General features: G+C 40.0%; 2 protein-coding genes and 1 non-coding gene across 4 annotated transcripts; all 3 read right to left on the bottom strand.

Moving 5' to 3' along the window:
• Nucleotides 1-82: 82 nt before the first annotated feature.
• pabir2 (PABIR family member 2) lies at nucleotides 83-6,608 on the bottom strand. 2 transcript variants are annotated; one of them, XM_061079930.1, is made up of 10 exons: nucleotides 5,583-6,608; nucleotides 5,370-5,448; nucleotides 5,217-5,270; nucleotides 4,416-4,459; nucleotides 4,234-4,288; nucleotides 3,785-3,886; nucleotides 3,304-3,389; nucleotides 2,878-2,942; nucleotides 2,608-2,707; nucleotides 83-1,833 (listed from the first exon to the last, which is right to left on the bottom strand). In XM_061079930.1, exons 1-10 carry the CDS (start codon nucleotides 5,687-5,689, stop codon nucleotides 1,695-1,697), a joined length of 831 nt encoding a protein of 276 aa, XP_060935913.1. In that variant the 5' UTR covers nucleotides 5,690-6,608; the 3' UTR covers nucleotides 83-1,694. The 2 variants fall into 2 exon arrangements, with proteins under 2 accessions (XP_060935913.1, XP_060935914.1); XM_061079931.1 differs by having other exon boundaries at nucleotides 6,064-6,608.
• On the bottom strand, nucleotides 3,976-4,131 carry LOC133012473 (small nucleolar RNA U109). The gene has a single exon (XR_009680930.1). It is a non-coding gene; the product is annotated as a small nucleolar RNA U109 (small nucleolar RNA).
• A 1,630-nt stretch (nucleotides 6,609-8,238) lies between the features above and the next one.
• On the bottom strand, nucleotides 8,239-15,039 carry hprt1 (hypoxanthine phosphoribosyltransferase 1). Its single transcript, XM_061079262.1, has 9 exons — nucleotides 14,864-15,039; nucleotides 12,174-12,280; nucleotides 10,047-10,230; nucleotides 9,474-9,539; nucleotides 9,062-9,079; nucleotides 8,901-8,983; nucleotides 8,712-8,758; nucleotides 8,517-8,593; nucleotides 8,239-8,348 (listed from the first exon to the last, which is right to left on the bottom strand). Exons 1-9 carry the CDS (start codon nucleotides 14,888-14,890, stop codon nucleotides 8,301-8,303), a joined length of 657 nt encoding a protein of 218 aa, XP_060935245.1. The 5' UTR covers nucleotides 14,891-15,039; the 3' UTR covers nucleotides 8,239-8,300.
• Between the last annotated feature and the right edge of the window lie 3,652 nt (nucleotides 15,040-18,691).

Genomic DNA, 18,691 nt, shown 5'->3' with positions numbered 1-18,691 from the left:
CCATGGAGATAAGGTGGTCTGTTCATACTCTACTGGTCATAAAGAAATAAGGTTGATATACATAAAAACACTTTCACAAATGTCATAAAGAAATAATTTATTTTGTCCTTATGTTCACTACAATTGCGATCACAAAATACACAAGCGTAGGCGAGATGTTGGCCAGCTTGAAAGAATACAGCCTTTCCATTACAAACGCAGTGTCGAATAGGAATATCTGCTAGATTTGTGCCCTCAATGCTTCTACAGATGACAAAAAGGTTTATCTCAAATACCTTGTTGGCAGCACAGCAAGCCAACTGCTTCTCCCCTGAAACATTTTTTCAATTGTAAAAATAAAAAAATAAACATTCAGTAGAAGGACTGCAACCAAAACTTTTCCTTAAATTGAAAAGGGCACACTTCCATAAAATGATTTACAATCACTTCCTTTTGTACATACTCCTGGAAGGCGATGGGGTTGAGCCGTGTAAGTTACACAAGAGATATGAATGACAGGAAGTACAGGTTGAACCTCAACATGCAGCATTTCTTGGGCTCTTCAACAGAAAGCTAATATTTCAGTGTCATGTCTTCCCTTTGTAAGACTTACACACAGGCTGGAAACACAACAGGATTGAGGGTCCTGTGCAACAAAAAAAGCTTTTAATAAATGTAACAACACAGCAGAAACAGCAGTCTCTTCACTCACTATGGTGCCATTTTGATTTTACTGCCAATTAATTCAGGCAGCCAGCTGATTTGGTGTAAATGACAATACAAATGGGTCATTTTTTTTTTTACTGAGATAGAAACCTATCACCATCCAATTCATATAAACCGTTTTCTCCATAAATAAAACATTTTTTAGAAAAAAAAGAACATCATGTCCATCCTGAAAAGAACACAGGATACAGAGGAACTGTTAGTGTTGACAGATCATGTCCTTCCATCCACTGAGCGGTTAATGTTGCAGTAACGAACAGTGACGGGCACAAACAAGTCCAACTGAGAATTTCACCAGTTCACAGCCGGTCTCATAAAAATATTTTGAATCTGCCGAACCCCAGAAGTAGTTTACGTTCTTTTAACAAAGAAAACCTTCGCTGTTTGTGTGCCCACATTCACCCAACAGCCAAATTTAAAACTATGTACGACATCTGACGAGGTTAATATGTACATAATTACAAACAAAGCAGGAAAAAACAATAAGTTAAATCTTTTCTTACAAAATATGCAGACGGTGTACATACAAAGGCCTGAAGACAAGTTTTCCAGCACAAAAAATATGGAGAAATGTACACATCCGAATAGTCTCTTTTCTTTTTGTCCAGTGCTCAATGTCTCTTTCCAGTGAGGGGAACTGGTGGGACAGTTTTACAGGATAGCCACTTAAAAAAAAAAAAAAACACAATATCACTATGAAGCCAAGCACCATCCAAGATCCTCAACTAGCAGCTGATGCTCTGTGACTTCAGTCATCCCCAGTTTCACTCTTCAATCTCTGTAAACACCAAACCTCGTCCATGGCTTTCATTTCCTTAATTCAAAACCTATCTAGACCCTCCACAGAGCAGCCATGAAAAACAGTCGCCCAGAAGCCAACGCAGGGGACATTATACTAAATCTAGCCGATGGAGAGGTGGAGGGTCTGAAAAGGAAACTGGTTCCCCCCCCTATGCCAGTCCTTTTTAGTGTCTTTTTTCCAACCCTTCTCATTTTGGGGACAAATCCTGGAGGGAAGCGAAGGGCGAGTTGCTGGATGAGGAGGGCGACACCCCCTCCATTTTGCCTGGGGAGTCGATGGAGGAGCCGACGCTGCTGAGACTGGCATCCAGTAAATCTGGAGAGTGACTGAAAAGAAAGAAGTCTTGTTTGGAAATTTACCGGGATACTTCCTTTTCCAATTTATGTAATGCTTTAAAAACAATGCTGACATAATGAACTCTCCAGAACGAGTTACTACATTTAAATGATCATTTTCCATAAACACAAAATGAGCTTTAACAGTAGACCTACCCATATTTCATATTATATGCCCACACATGACCAAAACAAGCATGTTGACTGTTTGCAATGTACTCAAAAGGTCATATTCACAACTGGGTAAAAAATACAAAGACATTTTGAACAGTAGTAAGTATGCACTGTTTAAAATGGCAGGTGTGCAATAAGCGAAAACGCTAATGAGTTGCATTATGTCTTAAAACCCAGTGGAGAGTAGTTATTCCCACAAATTGAAATCTTTAATTCAAAGTTATTGACACGAAAATCCCACAAATTCATTTTAACCATAACTCCTTAAGTTACGGTGGTGTCCTACATGTTTTTGTTTACAGAACATAGATACTGACATCGGCCTTTGTGAAAAAGCTGTCAAATCATGCCATCTTTCCAAGTTCTATGATCCTGAGATATTTGTATTCCTTCAGTCTTGCGTAAGAAATGTCACCAACTCACTCACTGTGAATTTTCTACAATATTCTTACAGTTGCTCACTGACATTTTCCAGACATGTTACATGGGTGTTGGCAGGAAAACGTCCAGAGCAACTGATTTGGACATGTTTGTCCTATACAGCCCCTCCAGAAAACATCAGTGCAAGTCTGAAAGCAACTCGAGTCTTACCAAGAACTCAGATCTGACAGGTTGGACATGTCGGAGGACAGCATGGTGGTGGTGCCCTGGAAGAGCCTCTTGGGTTGACTCTCCGTCTCCATCTCACCTCCTGAGTCAAAAGAGCCGTACATTTAGAAATGTATGTGCACACACTGTGGTGAGTCTGAAAGCCACATAATCTGATTCAATATAAAGCATAGATCTTATCAGATGACGGTCAGTGAGCTATTTCAGTCTCTAAACCTGTCTGTCTCTCTAGAAGCATGTCAGGCATCTCACCTTTGCGTTTTATTGGCCCCAGTATGCTGGCTCTGATGCAGTTGATGGGACTTTGACTGCGTCGGCTGAGGAAGACACAAAGTTTCTTGTTGTCAAACCAGTATATTTTTTTTTATAGAGACAATCAGTGGCAATCAGTTAAGTTACACAGGGCCCAAGAAGGGAATCTGTCATCTTCAGATGTATCATACGGATAGATTTATAGTTAAGACATGTGTAGAAAATTATTGAAATAAATTATTAAGTGCACAGACAATGTATAATTTTCTGCTAAGAATCCAATTTAAATGCCACAGGAGGAAAAATTGCAGTTGTACTGGATCCAGCTGGTTTCAGTACTGGCTCACAGAAAACAAATACAAAATTAGAAAAGAGTCTTAAACTATAGTGATTATGAAGTTGTTAACTCAAAAACTTGGTCCTCACCTGAAGCGCCGTGTCGGGCTGGGTACTGGGCTGGGTGTTAGGCCATTGCTGCTTACAAGGATTTGTAATGAAGGAGAGAAACACTGCTGCTCGGAGGGAAGGGAAACAGAAGACAAAAGGTTCTGTGACATCAATAAACATTTCCCTAAAAAAATTAGGCAAAACATATATAGCATGCCAAGTATTTCTTAAGTAAACTGATGTAACTTAAAATTAAAAAAAGGTCATTTTAGTATTGAGGCAGCAGCAAACCGTAAGAAATCATTTTACTTGAATCCAACAGGAATAAGGTTCCTGTGTTTTTTGGAGTTTCCAATAATTTGCTTCCTGCAGGCTACCAGGCACAGACTTCCATTTATTAGCCTGATTGCATCGTGTTCTGACAATCAGGTTACCACAGACTGTGAAAGTACTTTTACTTTTTCTTTCACTGAATAATTAGGTTAGGGTGTGCATGTAAACATACTGAGGTCAGATGTACCTTTTTTCCGATCCCTCTGGTTGGGGATGGGGCCGGCGACACAGGGACAAAGTCGATGCGCTTGGGAGACGATGATACCGACTTCTCCAAATCATTGTCACTCTGAAAACACAATAGGACTGCATACGTTTATCTTTTCTCAATTTAAGTGAATATATAACGTTATAGAGTTAGGTTGTAAAAAACATTTAGAATGTGGGAGTATTATACTACCACTCAGTCTGACCTTGAGGACTGGTGGCCCTGTTAACTCCCGTACGTTTGAAGTGTTTATCTAGCATGTTTTTGAAAGTCCACTCTTACGGTAAATAGAGTGGCTGACCATGGCCTGAGGCCAAAACATGCAGTGGGAAGATACAGAAGAGGCGGTTTACAAGGATCCGCAGCAAAAGAACATATAAACAACACTAATGGAGGTTGGACAACCTGTAAAGAAGAGTTGTTTTTACCAGACTAAGGCTTTCTTCCCAGGACTGGCTCATCTGCATGGCACTCTGAGTTTCCCTGCATGCACAAAAACATAAAACAAGGAATTTGATAAGGACTAAGCAATTTAACTACAACTGAATAGCATTTTTAAAAAGAAAAAATCTATCCATCCACCAACTGCACAGATAAATAAAGAACTTACCGCTCGTGAGCAAATTCTCTGTTCATCACATCTACACCCTCCTCCTGCAAGAGCACACAAGAGGGTTATGGGCTACAAGTATGACTATCATTTTAACTCTGAATACTGAACAACATCCTTTAAACAGTTCAGATGTTCCGATACCAACATCGGCAAAATGCCTTTGGAACTGCTTGGCCGGGCATTGTCAAGTGTGCACATCTATGCACTGATCTGATACTATGTCTTTAAAATAATAGTTTTTCCCTTATTAAAAGTGAATACCGGTAGTGTAACATTAACCACAGCTTATTAAAATGTCTGCAAACCAACCCCTAAAATAATCGTTCATTAATCGAGGTAAAAGTCTGAAATAATCGTGATATTGATTTTAGGTCACATCGACCGCCCCTAAAAGGAGCAATACTATTTATAAATTTTGGCTGCACCTTAACAGCTACTTAAAGGGTTTACTTTACAGGGTTAGTAGCATATAGCTGCTAATATACAGGGAATATGGCATCGGAATATTTCTACTATGAACAGTGATCACTCTCAAGTCTCAAGTCACTGCGATCAAACTAATTCGGACTCAAAAGGTCAATCATAAATCAAACTTTTGCACTACAGGTATGGAGAAGACGGGAAGATGACACAACCTGGACCAGTTTCTCTGTTGGAGCCTGATACTACCGGTTGATCAACCCTGCAAGACCAGGCCCTGTGAATCCCAGTCACTCCCTGTGGCTTGAGAAGGAGAAGGAGGCCTCACATGCTCCATCTCAAAATGAAACACACCCTAGAAACAGTGTATTTTCTTACTTGTTTGATCTGATGAAGTCTGGTGCTTGGGACACGGATAGGGGATGAAGGGACCTGTAGAGAAGGACGTGAGCAGGAGAGACCATTCAATAGTGGATCATTCATACGTTCATTGATTGTGTTACCATGCATTTTAATCTTAGTAATATATACCATGTTGGGCCCGTTTACAACTGTAGTGCTGTTTCTCCTGCAGCGTAGGACCTCTCTCTGGAACACTTGGGAGTTATCACTGCAAGGACACATGTACACACCAACATGATGTCATCAATCTATTACTTTTGAGGACAGAGTGATGCATTTGCTGCAGTGTGAATGAAAAGGATACTGCAGTAAATTATAAACAGCTATGTGATCATGGAAAACCTTAAGCCATTGATCATGGGTGCACTGTTGGATCTCCTCAAGTGTCCATCGGTCTGAACTAACGACGATGGGATTTCCAGATCCAGCTCCATCTTCTCCTGGGCCATGCCTCCCGAGTTGTTCCCTTTGCTAGCTAACGATGCCCGTCAACAAGTCATCAAAATGCTCAACCAGCTCGGCCACGTCACATTGTTGCTCTGCAAACTTCGCTAACTTTACAGTTGAAGAGGAAACCTCAGGAATCAGGCGACGGAGCGGCCGTGAGATCAGCTAGCTAACGCGGTGTGGAGCCGATAAGCCACAGCAAGGCCCCGTCGTCTGTGTGGAGGAGGTTAACACTGGCTGTTAACCGCCATAACGTCACCGCTACACCTCATCACACAACGGTTGCATGGTCAGTCCCCACTACCAACATTTTCTGCAATGTTAGGATCAGTCATGAACTTTCCTGATGGATGGTTAGCATGCCATAGCTACATACCGCACAATGCCCTGTAGCAGCTAGCTACCGACCCGGGAGAGCGCTGGAGCGAGGCGGCAGAGGCAGGCGACTCAGACCCCGCTCAACTGCTCCAGCATGCTAGCAAGCTCACTGAGCTAACGATAGCCACACTAGCTCCTCCGTTTCCCTAAAAACAAAATGAATGTTCGCCACAAGACTAACGTATTGAGTTAAGCGGCGCTGCTGCTGCTGCTACACTTGTCCCCATAAGTACGAGTCTACCCTGTGGCTAACACAGCCGAGCAAGCTAACTTTAAGCTAGTCGACGTTACAGCCAACCGCCCAGCAACATAGCCTGCTGAGCTAACTAGCTAAATTAGCCTTAACGCCAATGGCCACAATGCCATGTCCAGAGAGGCCGGGTCAGCATATCAAGCGCTCCTGTCGCATCAGCCCGGTAACAACCACGACTAGCAGACTTTTAAAAACAAGTCTGTTCCCAGTAGTATAATCTCTATAATGTGTTATTTTCGTTTCTGCAGGGCGCCACCAGGGATGAGCTGGATCCCAGAGTAGCTAACTATGCTAGCAGTAAACTTCACGCCCCTTTTAACGTGAGCAAACCTGTCCAATCAAACCGCTCATCTACCGGCGTGCTCGTGCGGGATGTGGCGGCCTGCAGCCTCTGGTTCCTGGGTCGGCTCCTCTCATTCACCGTGCACGTAATGTATGAACGGTGAAATCTCTCCTTACTCCTGATCCGAGAAACCTTGCTGGAAAAGTCAGGTTTGAATTAATTTACCTTGTTCATTGACATCTGTCCTGTGCAGAGTGGATGAGGACGATGGGTTGATGGCTACTCAGACATGAGCAGCCAAACACCTCACTGTCCGTGATGTAATTCTGACTGCTTACATCACAGTAGTCTTCAATGTGATGTTTTCAAGAACATCTATTCAACTGTCACAAAGAAGTGTGTGATTATTAGTTAGAATAAGAGAAATGGAGGCTTTGATCAACATTTGACAGTTAAAGGCAGAGTTTCATTAACTATTTAACTTATAAAAGCATATAATTTAAACTAAAGAAATTGCAATTCCTTATTCAAGTTTTAATTTGCAAAATCCTCCAAACTCTGTCAATATAAAATAATCAAGGAAATGTATCAAACAATTTGAAAATAAGCTCATATGAGGACCCATAAATGCTCAGCATGAGAACAATTTGTCCTCAGTTATTTGTCATTTTCCTTGAGCATTAGGTAATGCAGATACAATCGACAACATGTACTCTGTGTGCCTAATCACACACTGCACACTTGCAGCATTCCCACTGTTTCCCAGATATAATTTCAAGGTTCAAAGTAGTTGGTGTTTAGTTGTATAAAAAGCTTTTATAGTAAAATCCACAAGTCGCAGGCAGGAGTGGTGAGAAGTGTCAACATTTAATGGCTGGTAAAGCAAACTTCAGTCAACATGGCATCACAGAGAATATGATAGGGTTGGATTGAAAAAAGTTTAATTCCATGATAGGTACATGTAGATTAATTATTTAATGAGTCAGTGATTTTTGACTGGCCCTTTATAAATCTCAAAAATAAAAAAAATAATTTCCAGCATAAAAGGGATTTGTGTTTTACCTTACATACAATTACTGATACATTGGATGCATTGGGGTCAATTTAGACTCTTAAATAAGATGATGTCATCCTCAGCATGCCAATGTGTTTTAATACAGACAGAGGCCAACATCTGTGTTACTTTTCTACACTGAATCTTAAGAAAATGTTCTCAAACAACAGTTACATAGATATAGGATTTTGTCCCAAAATATACAAACAGATGTTAAGAGAATGAAACATTGTCTTCTCGAGTGCCAGTATCGATTGCCCACTGGTAGAAACATAATTAAAACAAAAAGCAATACATTATAAAATAGAATAAAGGTGGTCAAATCTTGGAAATGTTACGGTACTTCAACAATTGTGATACTGTACTTAAAATTAGCAGCATTGCTTTGAATAAATTAATCAATCGCTTAGAAAAATAATCAGTGTGGGGACAAAGCTGGGCTTCATCTTGTTTGATGCGTTTGCGGTTCTTTCAAAGGCAATCGCTCTACGGATGAATTCAGTGTGTGGTGGCTGAAAACAGCAAATGCAGTGAGTCCTCGGGGACCGAGTACTTTTGCTGACACAAATGTGAAGTAATAACATATAAAATGGACTGCAAAAAGAAAATATATAACCATACATTTAATTTGTTTTGAAGTGCTCTTCATGCCTTGTACTTCTCCTTCCCTGTTTCACTAATGACGCAGATATGCTGAAACAGAAAAAAATTAATTTAGTACCGCAGCATATTATTGATTTACATTAAACGTTAGAGTCTCTTAGCCTGGTCATAATTATTATATATGTAAAAAGACATCTATTAGCATGAATTGTGAGAGACTTGAGTAATTATGTTTCTTTGTGTATCTCAAATACTTACATTTAGATCCCTGAAGTACTCGTTGTAGTCTAGCGCGTATCCCACCACAAATTTGTCAGGGACCTCGAATCCAACAACTACAAAGAAAACAGGTGAATGCATCACTTTCTCATCTCCTTTATGGTAAACACAATGTAGAATATAGTCAAAAAAAACAACAGTGAGATTAATAGAAAACATTGGTCTTGAACTCACAGTCTGGTCGGTAGCCAACACTTCTTGGAGTTCTCTTCACCAACAAACTAAGACAGAATCCAGGTTGATTAGCAATCTTATGAACATTCTTTATAGCTGCATGAAACACTGATAAGCAACATGATTCCTTTTGTCCCATAAGATACAGTAGTTCGAATTTTAAAGGAAGTTATGAGCAGATGAAGTTACCTTGCTACTTTAACCATTTTGGGTTTGTACTGCTTGAGGAGCTCCAACAACGTCTTCATCGTCTTCCCGGTGTCGATAATGTCCTTGAAACCCAGAGAGGAGCATTTTAGTGGAGCTGGAATTTAAAGTTTTCAACTTCAATATAATGAAACAGCGCTTACCTCCACGATCAGGACATTCTGTGTAAAGAGGAAAGAAAAAAAAACATTATTTCAGAGAGGAGCAGTACACTGGGCACATGACACCTTCATGTAAGATTGAACTTTTGTCTGTTTTCAAAGAGGAATGTTAGAAGTGAAACAGCCAATAGTGTCACTGGCAGCTGACAAACAAAACACATCTGTTTGGCTTTGCTTCAGTGTAGCACCGTCATTATCATCAATTATCACCATCAACATGTCTATAGTCCAATAAAACTTGTTTTTAAAATTATTAATCAAGTGTCTTTCAGCAGTATTAGTCAGGATGGAAAATGAGTAAAGTCTCCTTCCTTTTTAGTTTATACAATTTTAAGCCAATATTATGTGTCAACAGAGTTGTATCTGTCATTATAATGCGTCTAATAGGTCTTACCTTGCCCGTCAGTGTAGACAAGTCATCTCCACCAATAACTTTGATTTCACCGGTCGACTGGTCGTTCTGTAGAGACAAGAATAATGTGAGGACAACAATAAAGTGCTACCGACTTCACATTGAGACTTGTACATATGCATGTGCATCAAAGACCAAACTACACAAAAAAGGGGCTATGTCTGTTGCATATTGCATAATTCTGTTATATATATATTTCAGTCCTTAGAAAACATGAACAAAGCAGATGTTCTTAAATAAATAGAGAAACTAGTATTTGCTTTAGTCAGTTTTTTTTTCGGGCTGTCAGTCCTATAATCGCTTTTTCTGTGGACATTATTGTATCTGAATTACTATTTTAATACATTGACATGTCATTTGAGATGTCAAAATGTTTAATTTAAAGTCTTTTTAAGGAGAAATGTTCCTACTCCACTTAAAGATGTCTGAAGTTTTCTGGTGTACTACAATTCTCTTCAATTTTACCCCCAGGTGTGCATAAACTACAGGTTTTGAACTTATTTTTAAGAAAAGTGAAATTGTTGTTACAATAAAAGATTAATATTGTTGGATTACACAGTAGCTCTTGAGGCGAATGAAGTCCACTGTCATTGGGATGGAGCGGTCACTGTTCCTGTTCAGGGCCTTGATGTAGTCCAGCAGGTCTGCAAAGAACTTGTAGCCCCCTTTGAGCACACAGAGGGCCACAATGTGATGGCCCCCCATTTCTTTCATGATCTCTCTGGCCAGTCTCTCTGTCCTGTGGTCACGTGGGAGGGCGAGGAAAACAGACAGAGAGATAGTAAGAGACAGAGGGAAAGAGAGAGAGAGAGAGAGAGATGGGGGCGGGGATGATAGTCAGCTCAGTTTTCTGCTTCTGTCAGCAGCAGTTTCCATTTCCTCACCATTTGTGTCGCAGACATAGCTGTTATCACTAAACACTCCAAAGAACAATGACCATAGAGATCCGGTGAACAGAAATTATCACAGAAAAAAAATGATGAGTTCCTGTTTAAGGCTTTTTTTAAACTACAGAGAAAAATCACTTATTGACATCTAATAACAATTTAAATAGAGTCTGACCTTTCTTATGATTATGTAAACGAAACACACTTGTAGCAATTGTATCAGTGTTCAGCCTATCTTTATTCAAGAGCGCGGTCTTTCATTTTGAGAACTGAGACTTTTTTTGTCATGACTAGGGTTGCAAAATTCCGAAAATATTCAAAGTTGGAAACTTTCCATGGGAATTAACGGGAATATACAGGAATTAACGGGAATAAGGAATATACGGAAATAAACGAGAATATACGGGAATTAACGGGAATAAACTGGAAATGTTGTGGGTAATTTATACTGCATTTACCTTGTCATATACAGACATAAATATAAACATTTTGTTTTGTCATAGGCTGATTTGAGCCCTGAGGAAACTTTTGGCACTTAACTATATGCTTCTGCATCTTTGTGTCATTCTCATCATAGGTCTTTGCTCAGTATTTGCAAATGTACACAGCCTTTCCTTCTACATTGGATGGGATGAAATGTCTCCACACATGAGATAGTGCACGTGGCATTGTTCTGTAGAATAAGATGAGAAAAAAGTTTGTAAAAAAACACTAATGCAATGCCAGAGATATGAATAGTTAGCCAAACAATTGGAATTGTCTGTAAACATATTTTACAATTGATGGATAAATGAATGGAAATAGTCTAGATGAACAGATCAACAATCCTCAATCAGCATGCTAATATATTTTCCCCAGTAATATCATCGAAACTTACCTGACTAGTCCTGCACACTACAGCAGGCCCTGCTGTAGTGTGCAGGATGCTGGGAGTTATCTGTGCATGTGATGGAAGAATGCACAGTGGAGGGTTGAAACTCAACGTACAGCGTGTGCTGCATTCCATACATCTTTTAAATAGAGTTTTGAATGATATTTTTATTGCTCAGCGTTTAATTTGCGTATTTTTAAATTTTTTTTCAAAATTCCCCAAATTCCCGATCTAAACTTCCCATGGAAAGTTTCTGGAAAGTTTCCGGAAATTTACTGGAAAGTTTCGGCCCCTTTCCAACCCTAGTCATGACCTTCAGATAAAGTCTGAAGAATTGAGTCTGGCCTTTACCCGCAGTTTGCTTTTCATACATGCACAGTGCAGCAGGACATTCTCTGCATAGACGCATTCACAACAGATGCAAATCCTCCGCATTACTCAGGGGAGAGGTGGAGCAGCCGGGTGCAGCAGACACAGACAGAAGTTACGTATCATTTCAGCTGCGGAGATCATGTGATTTTCTTCACAACACAGACTCCCGGCGGCTCTTATTGCCAGTGTCTTCTACATGTATGACACTGTTTTTTGTCTCCGGCATTTGTTTTCTTTTTGTTTTTTCATTTTGGTGGCTGTCATTTTTTGTCCTCAATACACCTGGTATTCTATTGGTAGGGAAATAACAAACCATTAGGAAATCTGAATGTGAAATCAATAAGTCCTCCTCTCCAACTGAAAGACCACAATCTTGAATAAAGGTAGGTGGGGAAGTAACATACACTTCAGTAACCCATCTGTCACTGAACATATGGCTGGGAGTTAATCAACAGAACCAATCCTTCAAACTACCTACGTTTTATTTGATCCTGAGAATTAATCACATGTCTAAAAGCTCCGCTACAAGCTGCTAAAAATGCTACACCCCACCTGTCCAAGATGAGTCCATGTGGGATGTAGACCCTCTCCAGGTCAGAGGCATAGTGCTTTGGTATGCAGAAAAGGTCCAGGTCATAACCCTGCTCGTCATCACTGATCTGAAATAAAACATGACACAAAGGGGTTAAAGAAAATCTCTGGGAGTATTACCTAACATGGGACAAGGAGCAGTCATCTGATACAGGGTAGTACGAGGGGGCAGTGGGTGGAGTCGGTAGTGATATATGTTCAATTCCCACCATATGGTTCACAGTTAGAGGACAGTATGTGATTTTGCAGAACAAATATCCAGGATCTCCGCCCAGATCTACACTGAGGCAGTAGATACAAACCAATGATTCTTAGAGAGGAATCTTTCCATTATACTCGGTCATGATTAAAATCTCCCTTCACCACAACAGATAATCTCCTTCTAATTACATGTCTTTCCAGTAATTTCACACCTTGCATAATTCTGTAAATATTTTTATTATATTATTCTGTGCTTTTCTTGTAAAAATCGAATTTTCCGCTCCGATATGAACTGCATGCCTCATGAACCCAGTCAGCATAACTGGTATCATGTGACATCGGGAAGCTGGTGCAGAGCTGGACATGCTGTGGGAATAAATAATGTGACTGACCACAGACAAATTCCCAAGTCACCAAAGTCTTGTTGCTTTGCTTAACTCGGAGTTGCTAAGTGTCCATCCTGTCATTACATGAGGGTAAAGCAGAAGAGAGCATTTCGCCTTATGTCTGCTCAAAGGGAAAAAACAGGTCCATCTGTTCGGGCTACATCCATTCAGTTACAAATAATAGAAATTGATACCAACCAGATGTCCCTGTGTAGGTCGTTAGTCATATGATTGTTGCCTGTTATTTAAGGTTTGAACCAAAAACATGATAAAGAACACAATGAACTGGTGGAGATCAATGATTTTGCTGACAAAGTCCATGTTTGGTGACAATGCTCTGCTCAGCTAATCTCATTTCCAATGTGATACAGGATGTTTCACTGTCTTTCAATACTGTTTTTTGCTAAAGGTGTATTTCATCATCATCAACAGTCAGTCTGAAGTTCAGACTTAATGACGATAAAACATTGTTTTCAAGTTCTGGAAATGTCCTAAAAAATAGAGCATAGATTATTCATTAATAGAGGCCATCACTGGTTAGTGATTCTATGTCTTATCTATAATACATGGTATAGAATGCACACATGACCTTATGCTCTCACTCAAAACTGAGCTGACCAGCTGACACACGTACTGAACATGTATGTATTTCTGTTCTTGAAGTGTAGGAATTCATGTTCAGTTTGGGACCACTAAGTAAAAGAAGAGTCTTCTGAGCAACGTATGTCAGTGACGTGGCTTAGCAGAATCCAATCAACATACCAATATGTTACACATTAAGTTAATTATGAGAGACAGAGCACAGCTACAGTAAATTTCTGTTATCCCCTGGCAATCATGATAAAATCCAATTATCATGTCCTCTGAAAAACTCCTAATTTAGAGAAAATTAGGGTCAAAATGTTTACAAATGTGCAATAAATGAGCTACACCTAAAAATAAGATCTGACACTGTGTGAAACAGTTTTCGTTTCACACATTTTACACTGACTGTGAGTTGTGCATGTGAAGATCGCTTGATAAACATGAATCAGTTTACATTTGCCTGTGGAGTTGTGACTGTGAGACTCTTTTCAAGGTCTCCAACTATCCACAAACACATGCTGCGTTTAGATACCCAGAGAAAACAAGGACATCTAGGCCTTTGGCGAAGTCATGTGTAATTTCAAAGTGGACAAGAGGTTTTTTTAAAAAGATAACTTATCTCACCCCTCATTTTAAAACACAAGCATTTACAAACTATAGACTTATACAGTAGTCTATAACTGGATTAAACAAACTGCTTCTCAGTGGAGGACTTTTCAGTTCTGCAGGGGAAGTATGCAGCAAAGGCAAAATAACCGGATGTGGCCTAATTCTATCGTTAACCACCGTGGTGTTAAAAACTGTTGACGATCAGATAAGAAATGGAGGTTACAAATGTGAGACCATGAACCTCGCCTTGAAGAAAGCTCAGAAACAGATACTCCACATTTACACTAAATTCCTGTGAGATGGTGTCCAGTTTATCCCACAGACACACAATCACCGAGCAAACATAACTCCTGGGTTAACTCCTTTTGACTACTGTGTAATATTTGTTCAGTTGCAGTCACAGAGGTGAACTGCCCCCCCCACACACTCTGAAACCCTGTTATTTCCATGGTTATAAATCAACATAGAGCTGAGCACTGTAAAGGAGACAGACTGCTATAGCGCCCCCTGGTTAGCAGCTCGTTCGTTGTCTTCCTGTATAATAACGTGTTAGTAATGTGTGTATCAACGTGTAACTATGCTCACATATAGCACATGTGTCCGTGACAGGCGTCTTCTGCGTCACGGGCACGGAACGTGGAGGGCGCGTGTCCGTGACGGTCTCCACAGCCCCCCCACGCCACATGTGGAAAACGCACATTTATTTTCCGCCCAGGCGACACACGCACGCCACTGATTCATTACCGACAGATAACATTGGAAGCTGTACTTTGTGTATCACGCGTGGCTTCTCTGTAAATGGCGCGTTGTTCTGAGTAACCTCGACCACCTCCTGCTCTCAGTGTTCCGGGTGCTGCGGAGGAGACTCACCACCACGCAGGAGCCGGGGGTCGCCATGTCCGGGTCCTGTCGGTCAGCGGCTCGCGGTCAGATGAGGAAGACTACGATGTTTCCCACGATGTCCCCGTTGTGACAGCAGCACACACACACTCACACACACATGGAGGTGCAGAGTCGTCACAAAGGCTTTTTTCTGTCTTGTTCCGGAATGTGTGGGTGTAGGTTGTGACGTAGGAGAGCGGCGGGCAAATCACAGGTGAAGGGGCCGGGTTAGCCCCGCCCCTCCGCGCCTCGAGGCGCTGCCTGTGAGTGTCACCCACAGACTGTCAATAAAAAGATGAAGGTAAAGAATATAGAAAAAATAAAGTTCACAATCGTTCATGACAATTCGGGTACCAACCCCCTAGCAGACCAATGTGTATCATAAAACGAAAAGTGTTTGCCCAGGTGTCATGTTTCCATTTCTGACTTAAGTCATTATAAACCAGCCTCTATCTCTAATATTCAGCGAAGAAACTTTTAAAATATGAAGAATTCTAAACAGAGTTTGGTGTGTTTTTAACAGCTGTTCTAGTTCTGGAAGCCGGGGATTGTGGGAAATATCGGCTGTTGAGTTGTGTTTCAGATCGGTGAGTGGGACTATAATGTCAGAGCTTCATTCAAGAGATTCATCGTTTGTTTTTCAAAAAGATGCAGCTCAATATAACCAATTCGCCTGTGTGGCTGCAGGTGGCGCTTTTGCTCACTAAAAGTTACATAGTGTTGCTTTAAAGTGTAGAAAATGTCATCATCCTGACCTTGGATTTAGACAACAGGAAGAAGAAACTCTGAGAGTAAACCTGACCTCTGGGTTAACTAACTCTAAGCTGTCAAACTCTGAGGATTTAGTTAAAAACAAGTGATAACAACTCGTTTACGCAACTCTGACATAGATAAACCCCGAGGGGAGATAGTGAGGAGACAAAAAGCTCTCATCAGTAGAATGCAGATAACATGTAGACATGGCCAATGGCAGGAAAAAGACCTGAGCCTCCTTCTTTTCCCACGTTGGGTTTGAAATATTAACGATTATGAGCATATACATCAATGAGTCAATGCATGAATATTGTAAAAAAATAATATTCAAATGTGACCTTCATTGTAGCCAATAACAAAAACGGAGGCTGAAGAGATGGCCCTTATAACATCTTCACCTAATTTTTAACTTTTGATGATACAATTGTCTGCATCAAAATTTTTTGAGAACCCCCTTAAATTTTATAAACCGCTATTTTCAGGAGACTGCAACGACACCATGGTTGGAAACCCCCCTTAACAAGCAACTAGGCTGCTAGCTTTCTTAAGAGTCATAATTTTAGACGTTTGGGCGAAGATTTCAGTCTGGTTCAACTTTGGGCCCCTCAAATCCCTCTTTCCTGGGGCCTCCAAAGTCCCTTGAAACACCCCTTCCTATGTGGACTTGAAGAGAGCAAACTAAAAATCCCATTCAGTGACTTGTGTGTTAAACTGTATTCAGAATCAGACCAGCAGGAAATAAAGAAGAGACAAAAGGATAATGTCTTGACACTGGGGAGATGATGAGTCAATCAGAAATTATGGTAGCATAGTATGTGTCTGACTGAGAGGACACACCTAGTCAGATACCTCCTCAAATGAGAAGGTTCAACTGAGGAGAAGGAGAAACCCTGCCCACCAGCAGTTTCGCTGTGGCCATAATAACTGACTCAGAGCGACGCAGAACTGTCAATTTGAAACCAAAGAAGGGAGAGGCAGCTCAACCTACTCTATCATTCTCTTGATATAATTATTAAACAATAACAAGTACAAAGCGGCAAATCTTCACATTTGAAAAGCTGTAGATCCCTGAAATCTTTTTCTTTTTGACATGAAAATGACGTAAACTCAAATGTTTTGAAAAGAAATCCTGATTTGTAAAGTAACTAGATGATGTTTAGTTATTTTTTACAGTAACTACTTCAAAATAGTTGGATAGTTAAGCTCATCAGAATGTTATAAGAAGGTTGGGTGTTTTGGGGTGGTGTGTGGCTATGGCTTTGCCCATCAGCCATTGTAAATTGTCACTAAAGGAAAACACCATGCTACAACATGGTCAATACAAACAGAGACGACTTTTTTTTAATGACTCCAGTCCAGACATGTCCTGAGGAGATGTCTTCTTAACGATGTTGACATTTTGAGACAAATCAAATTAAACAACCTTGGAAGTATTTGAAACGTTTCCTCTCAGCTGTGATCCCAAAGGTCCCCGTCATCATTGTTGTTTACATTATTTACTCCTTCATCTGACTAAAGAGCAGCTCCAGTGTCTGTGACTACAGGATAAGGTGGATTTGTGTGTGTACTGTGTTCAAAGTGGAGGCACCATGATTAAAATCCAATGCTGTTGATGTTCACTATCGACCCACAATATGATGCATTAAAGAAATTGAGAATATATTTTTCAGCTGTTAAATATGAAAACAACTTGCAGATGGTGGAGAAACATTAAGATGAAAAAAGATTTTGTAAAAACCCCAGACAGTATTAAATAATTTAAAATACATTCTGCTTTATCTTTGTCAAGTTAAATTGACAGTGGCACTCTAAAGCTGGTGATTGATCAGTGCATATTGCATCACCTCCTCTCAGCACAAAACCGAGTACTTTGATCACAACATGAATATGATTAAAGGCACAAAATAGGAAAGGCACATAATTATCCAATGAAAGCTGAATTCCTTTTAGATGCTTCATATTTAGGGACCTGGTAACATCAACTCACTGTCACATGACTAACTGAGACATTTAAAAGGAACTGAGTCATGGTTAAGGTTGTTTCTAAGAACTACAGGTTTTTCTGCTCAGAAAAGTCAGCATTTCCGCTGTGAAATAGTTGAATTAGCACAACTGGAACGCTGAGATGTGCAAAACTGGAAGAACATTACATTGACTTTGCTATAATAGCCTTTTGTGTATTAGGGGGGGTTTTCATTATAATATGATTAAATAGTTTTTTGAATAAGTTAATTAAAAACATTAGAATTAGATCTAAAGTTTTACCAATGAAAGCTCTGTTCCCTATTTATAATGCCCGCACCTCGTCTACCAAAGGCTTTAACATAAATATTAGCATAGTCATGATTTGACTTTTAGTTTGCTGCACTGAGTCTTTCCACTCCCAGATCTCTCAGATCCTTTGACCAGCTGCTTCTGGTCCAAGTTGAGGGGTAAAGTATATAATTTTTTAGGCTCATGAGTATGCTCATGTTGTTTTTATTAACTTTTTCCATCGGTTAGTTGACAGGATCAGGCAAGGACATCTCAAGTGATTTTAATGAAATTCTGTGGGGATGGGACATGACCAAAGAAGGGACCCTTTTAATTTTTGATGCAGATTGGGGCGTGGATCACTTTCTTTAACATCGATAGATGGATGCTTTTCAAAAATTTTCATCAGAGAATAATTGATGGATCTTTGGATAAAAAGAATAAGGCGTGTGTGTGGGTGTGATATTTATAATAGGGTGCCATTAGGCGAAGCTCATAATAAAAATCTGGAAGAAGTGAATTTAAATGTCTTGTTTCATTAGGGGACTGTTGGGCCAGGGCAGAGGTATGAAATCCACTGACTAAATGTTTTCTACTTTTCTTTGTCTTTATTGTACAGTATTGAACTTGTGTGAATGAATGGTTTATATATATAAAATACAAAATTAAATGTACACCAAGTAAAATAACTTCAGAGTAAATATTCCAAATGGCTGCATAAGAGGCTTTTACTATAAATGGAGAGTAGAGCTGAGGTAGTCTTGCATGACTGCACGCTCTCACTTCATGAACTTATAACCCGTGACTCTC

This window comes from Limanda limanda, chromosome 10 (assembly GCF_963576545.1).
Source record: "Limanda limanda chromosome 10, fLimLim1.1, whole genome shotgun sequence".
Lineage (NCBI taxonomy): Eukaryota > Metazoa > Chordata > Actinopteri > Pleuronectiformes > Pleuronectidae > Limanda > Limanda limanda.
Note: the sequence above shows the minus strand (reverse complement) of the source record. Positions and strands in the feature narration are given on the sequence as shown.

What these genes read in the sequence shown, in the direction of transcription:
- hprt1 (XM_061079262.1), bottom strand. Translation starts at nt 14,890, where the DNA reads ATGGCGACCCCCGGCTCCTGCGTGGTG. An exon ending in TTCGCCTCAAGAGCTACTGT is followed by an intron (nt 9,540 to 10,046) that starts GTAATCCAACAA and finishes TTGTCTCTACAG; the next exon opens with AACGACCAGTCGACCGGTGA. An exon ending in AGTACTTCAGGGATCTAAAT is followed by an intron (nt 8,349 to 8,516) that starts GTAAGTATTTGA and finishes TTTCTGTTTCAG; the next exon opens with CATATCTGCGTCATTAGTGA.
- pabir2 (XM_061079930.1), bottom strand. Translation starts at nt 5,689, where the DNA reads ATGGCCCAGGAGAAGATGGAGCTGGATCTGGAAATCCCATCGTCGTTA. An exon ending in AGAGAATTTGCTCACGAGCG is followed by an intron (nt 4,289 to 4,415) that starts GTAAGTTCTTTA and finishes TTGTGCATGCAG; the next exon opens with GGAAACTCAGAGTGCCATGC. An exon ending in GGGGCCAATAAAACGCAAAG is followed by an intron (nt 2,708 to 2,877) that starts GTGAGATGCCTG and finishes CTTTTGACTCAG; the next exon opens with GAGGTGAGATGGAGACGGAG.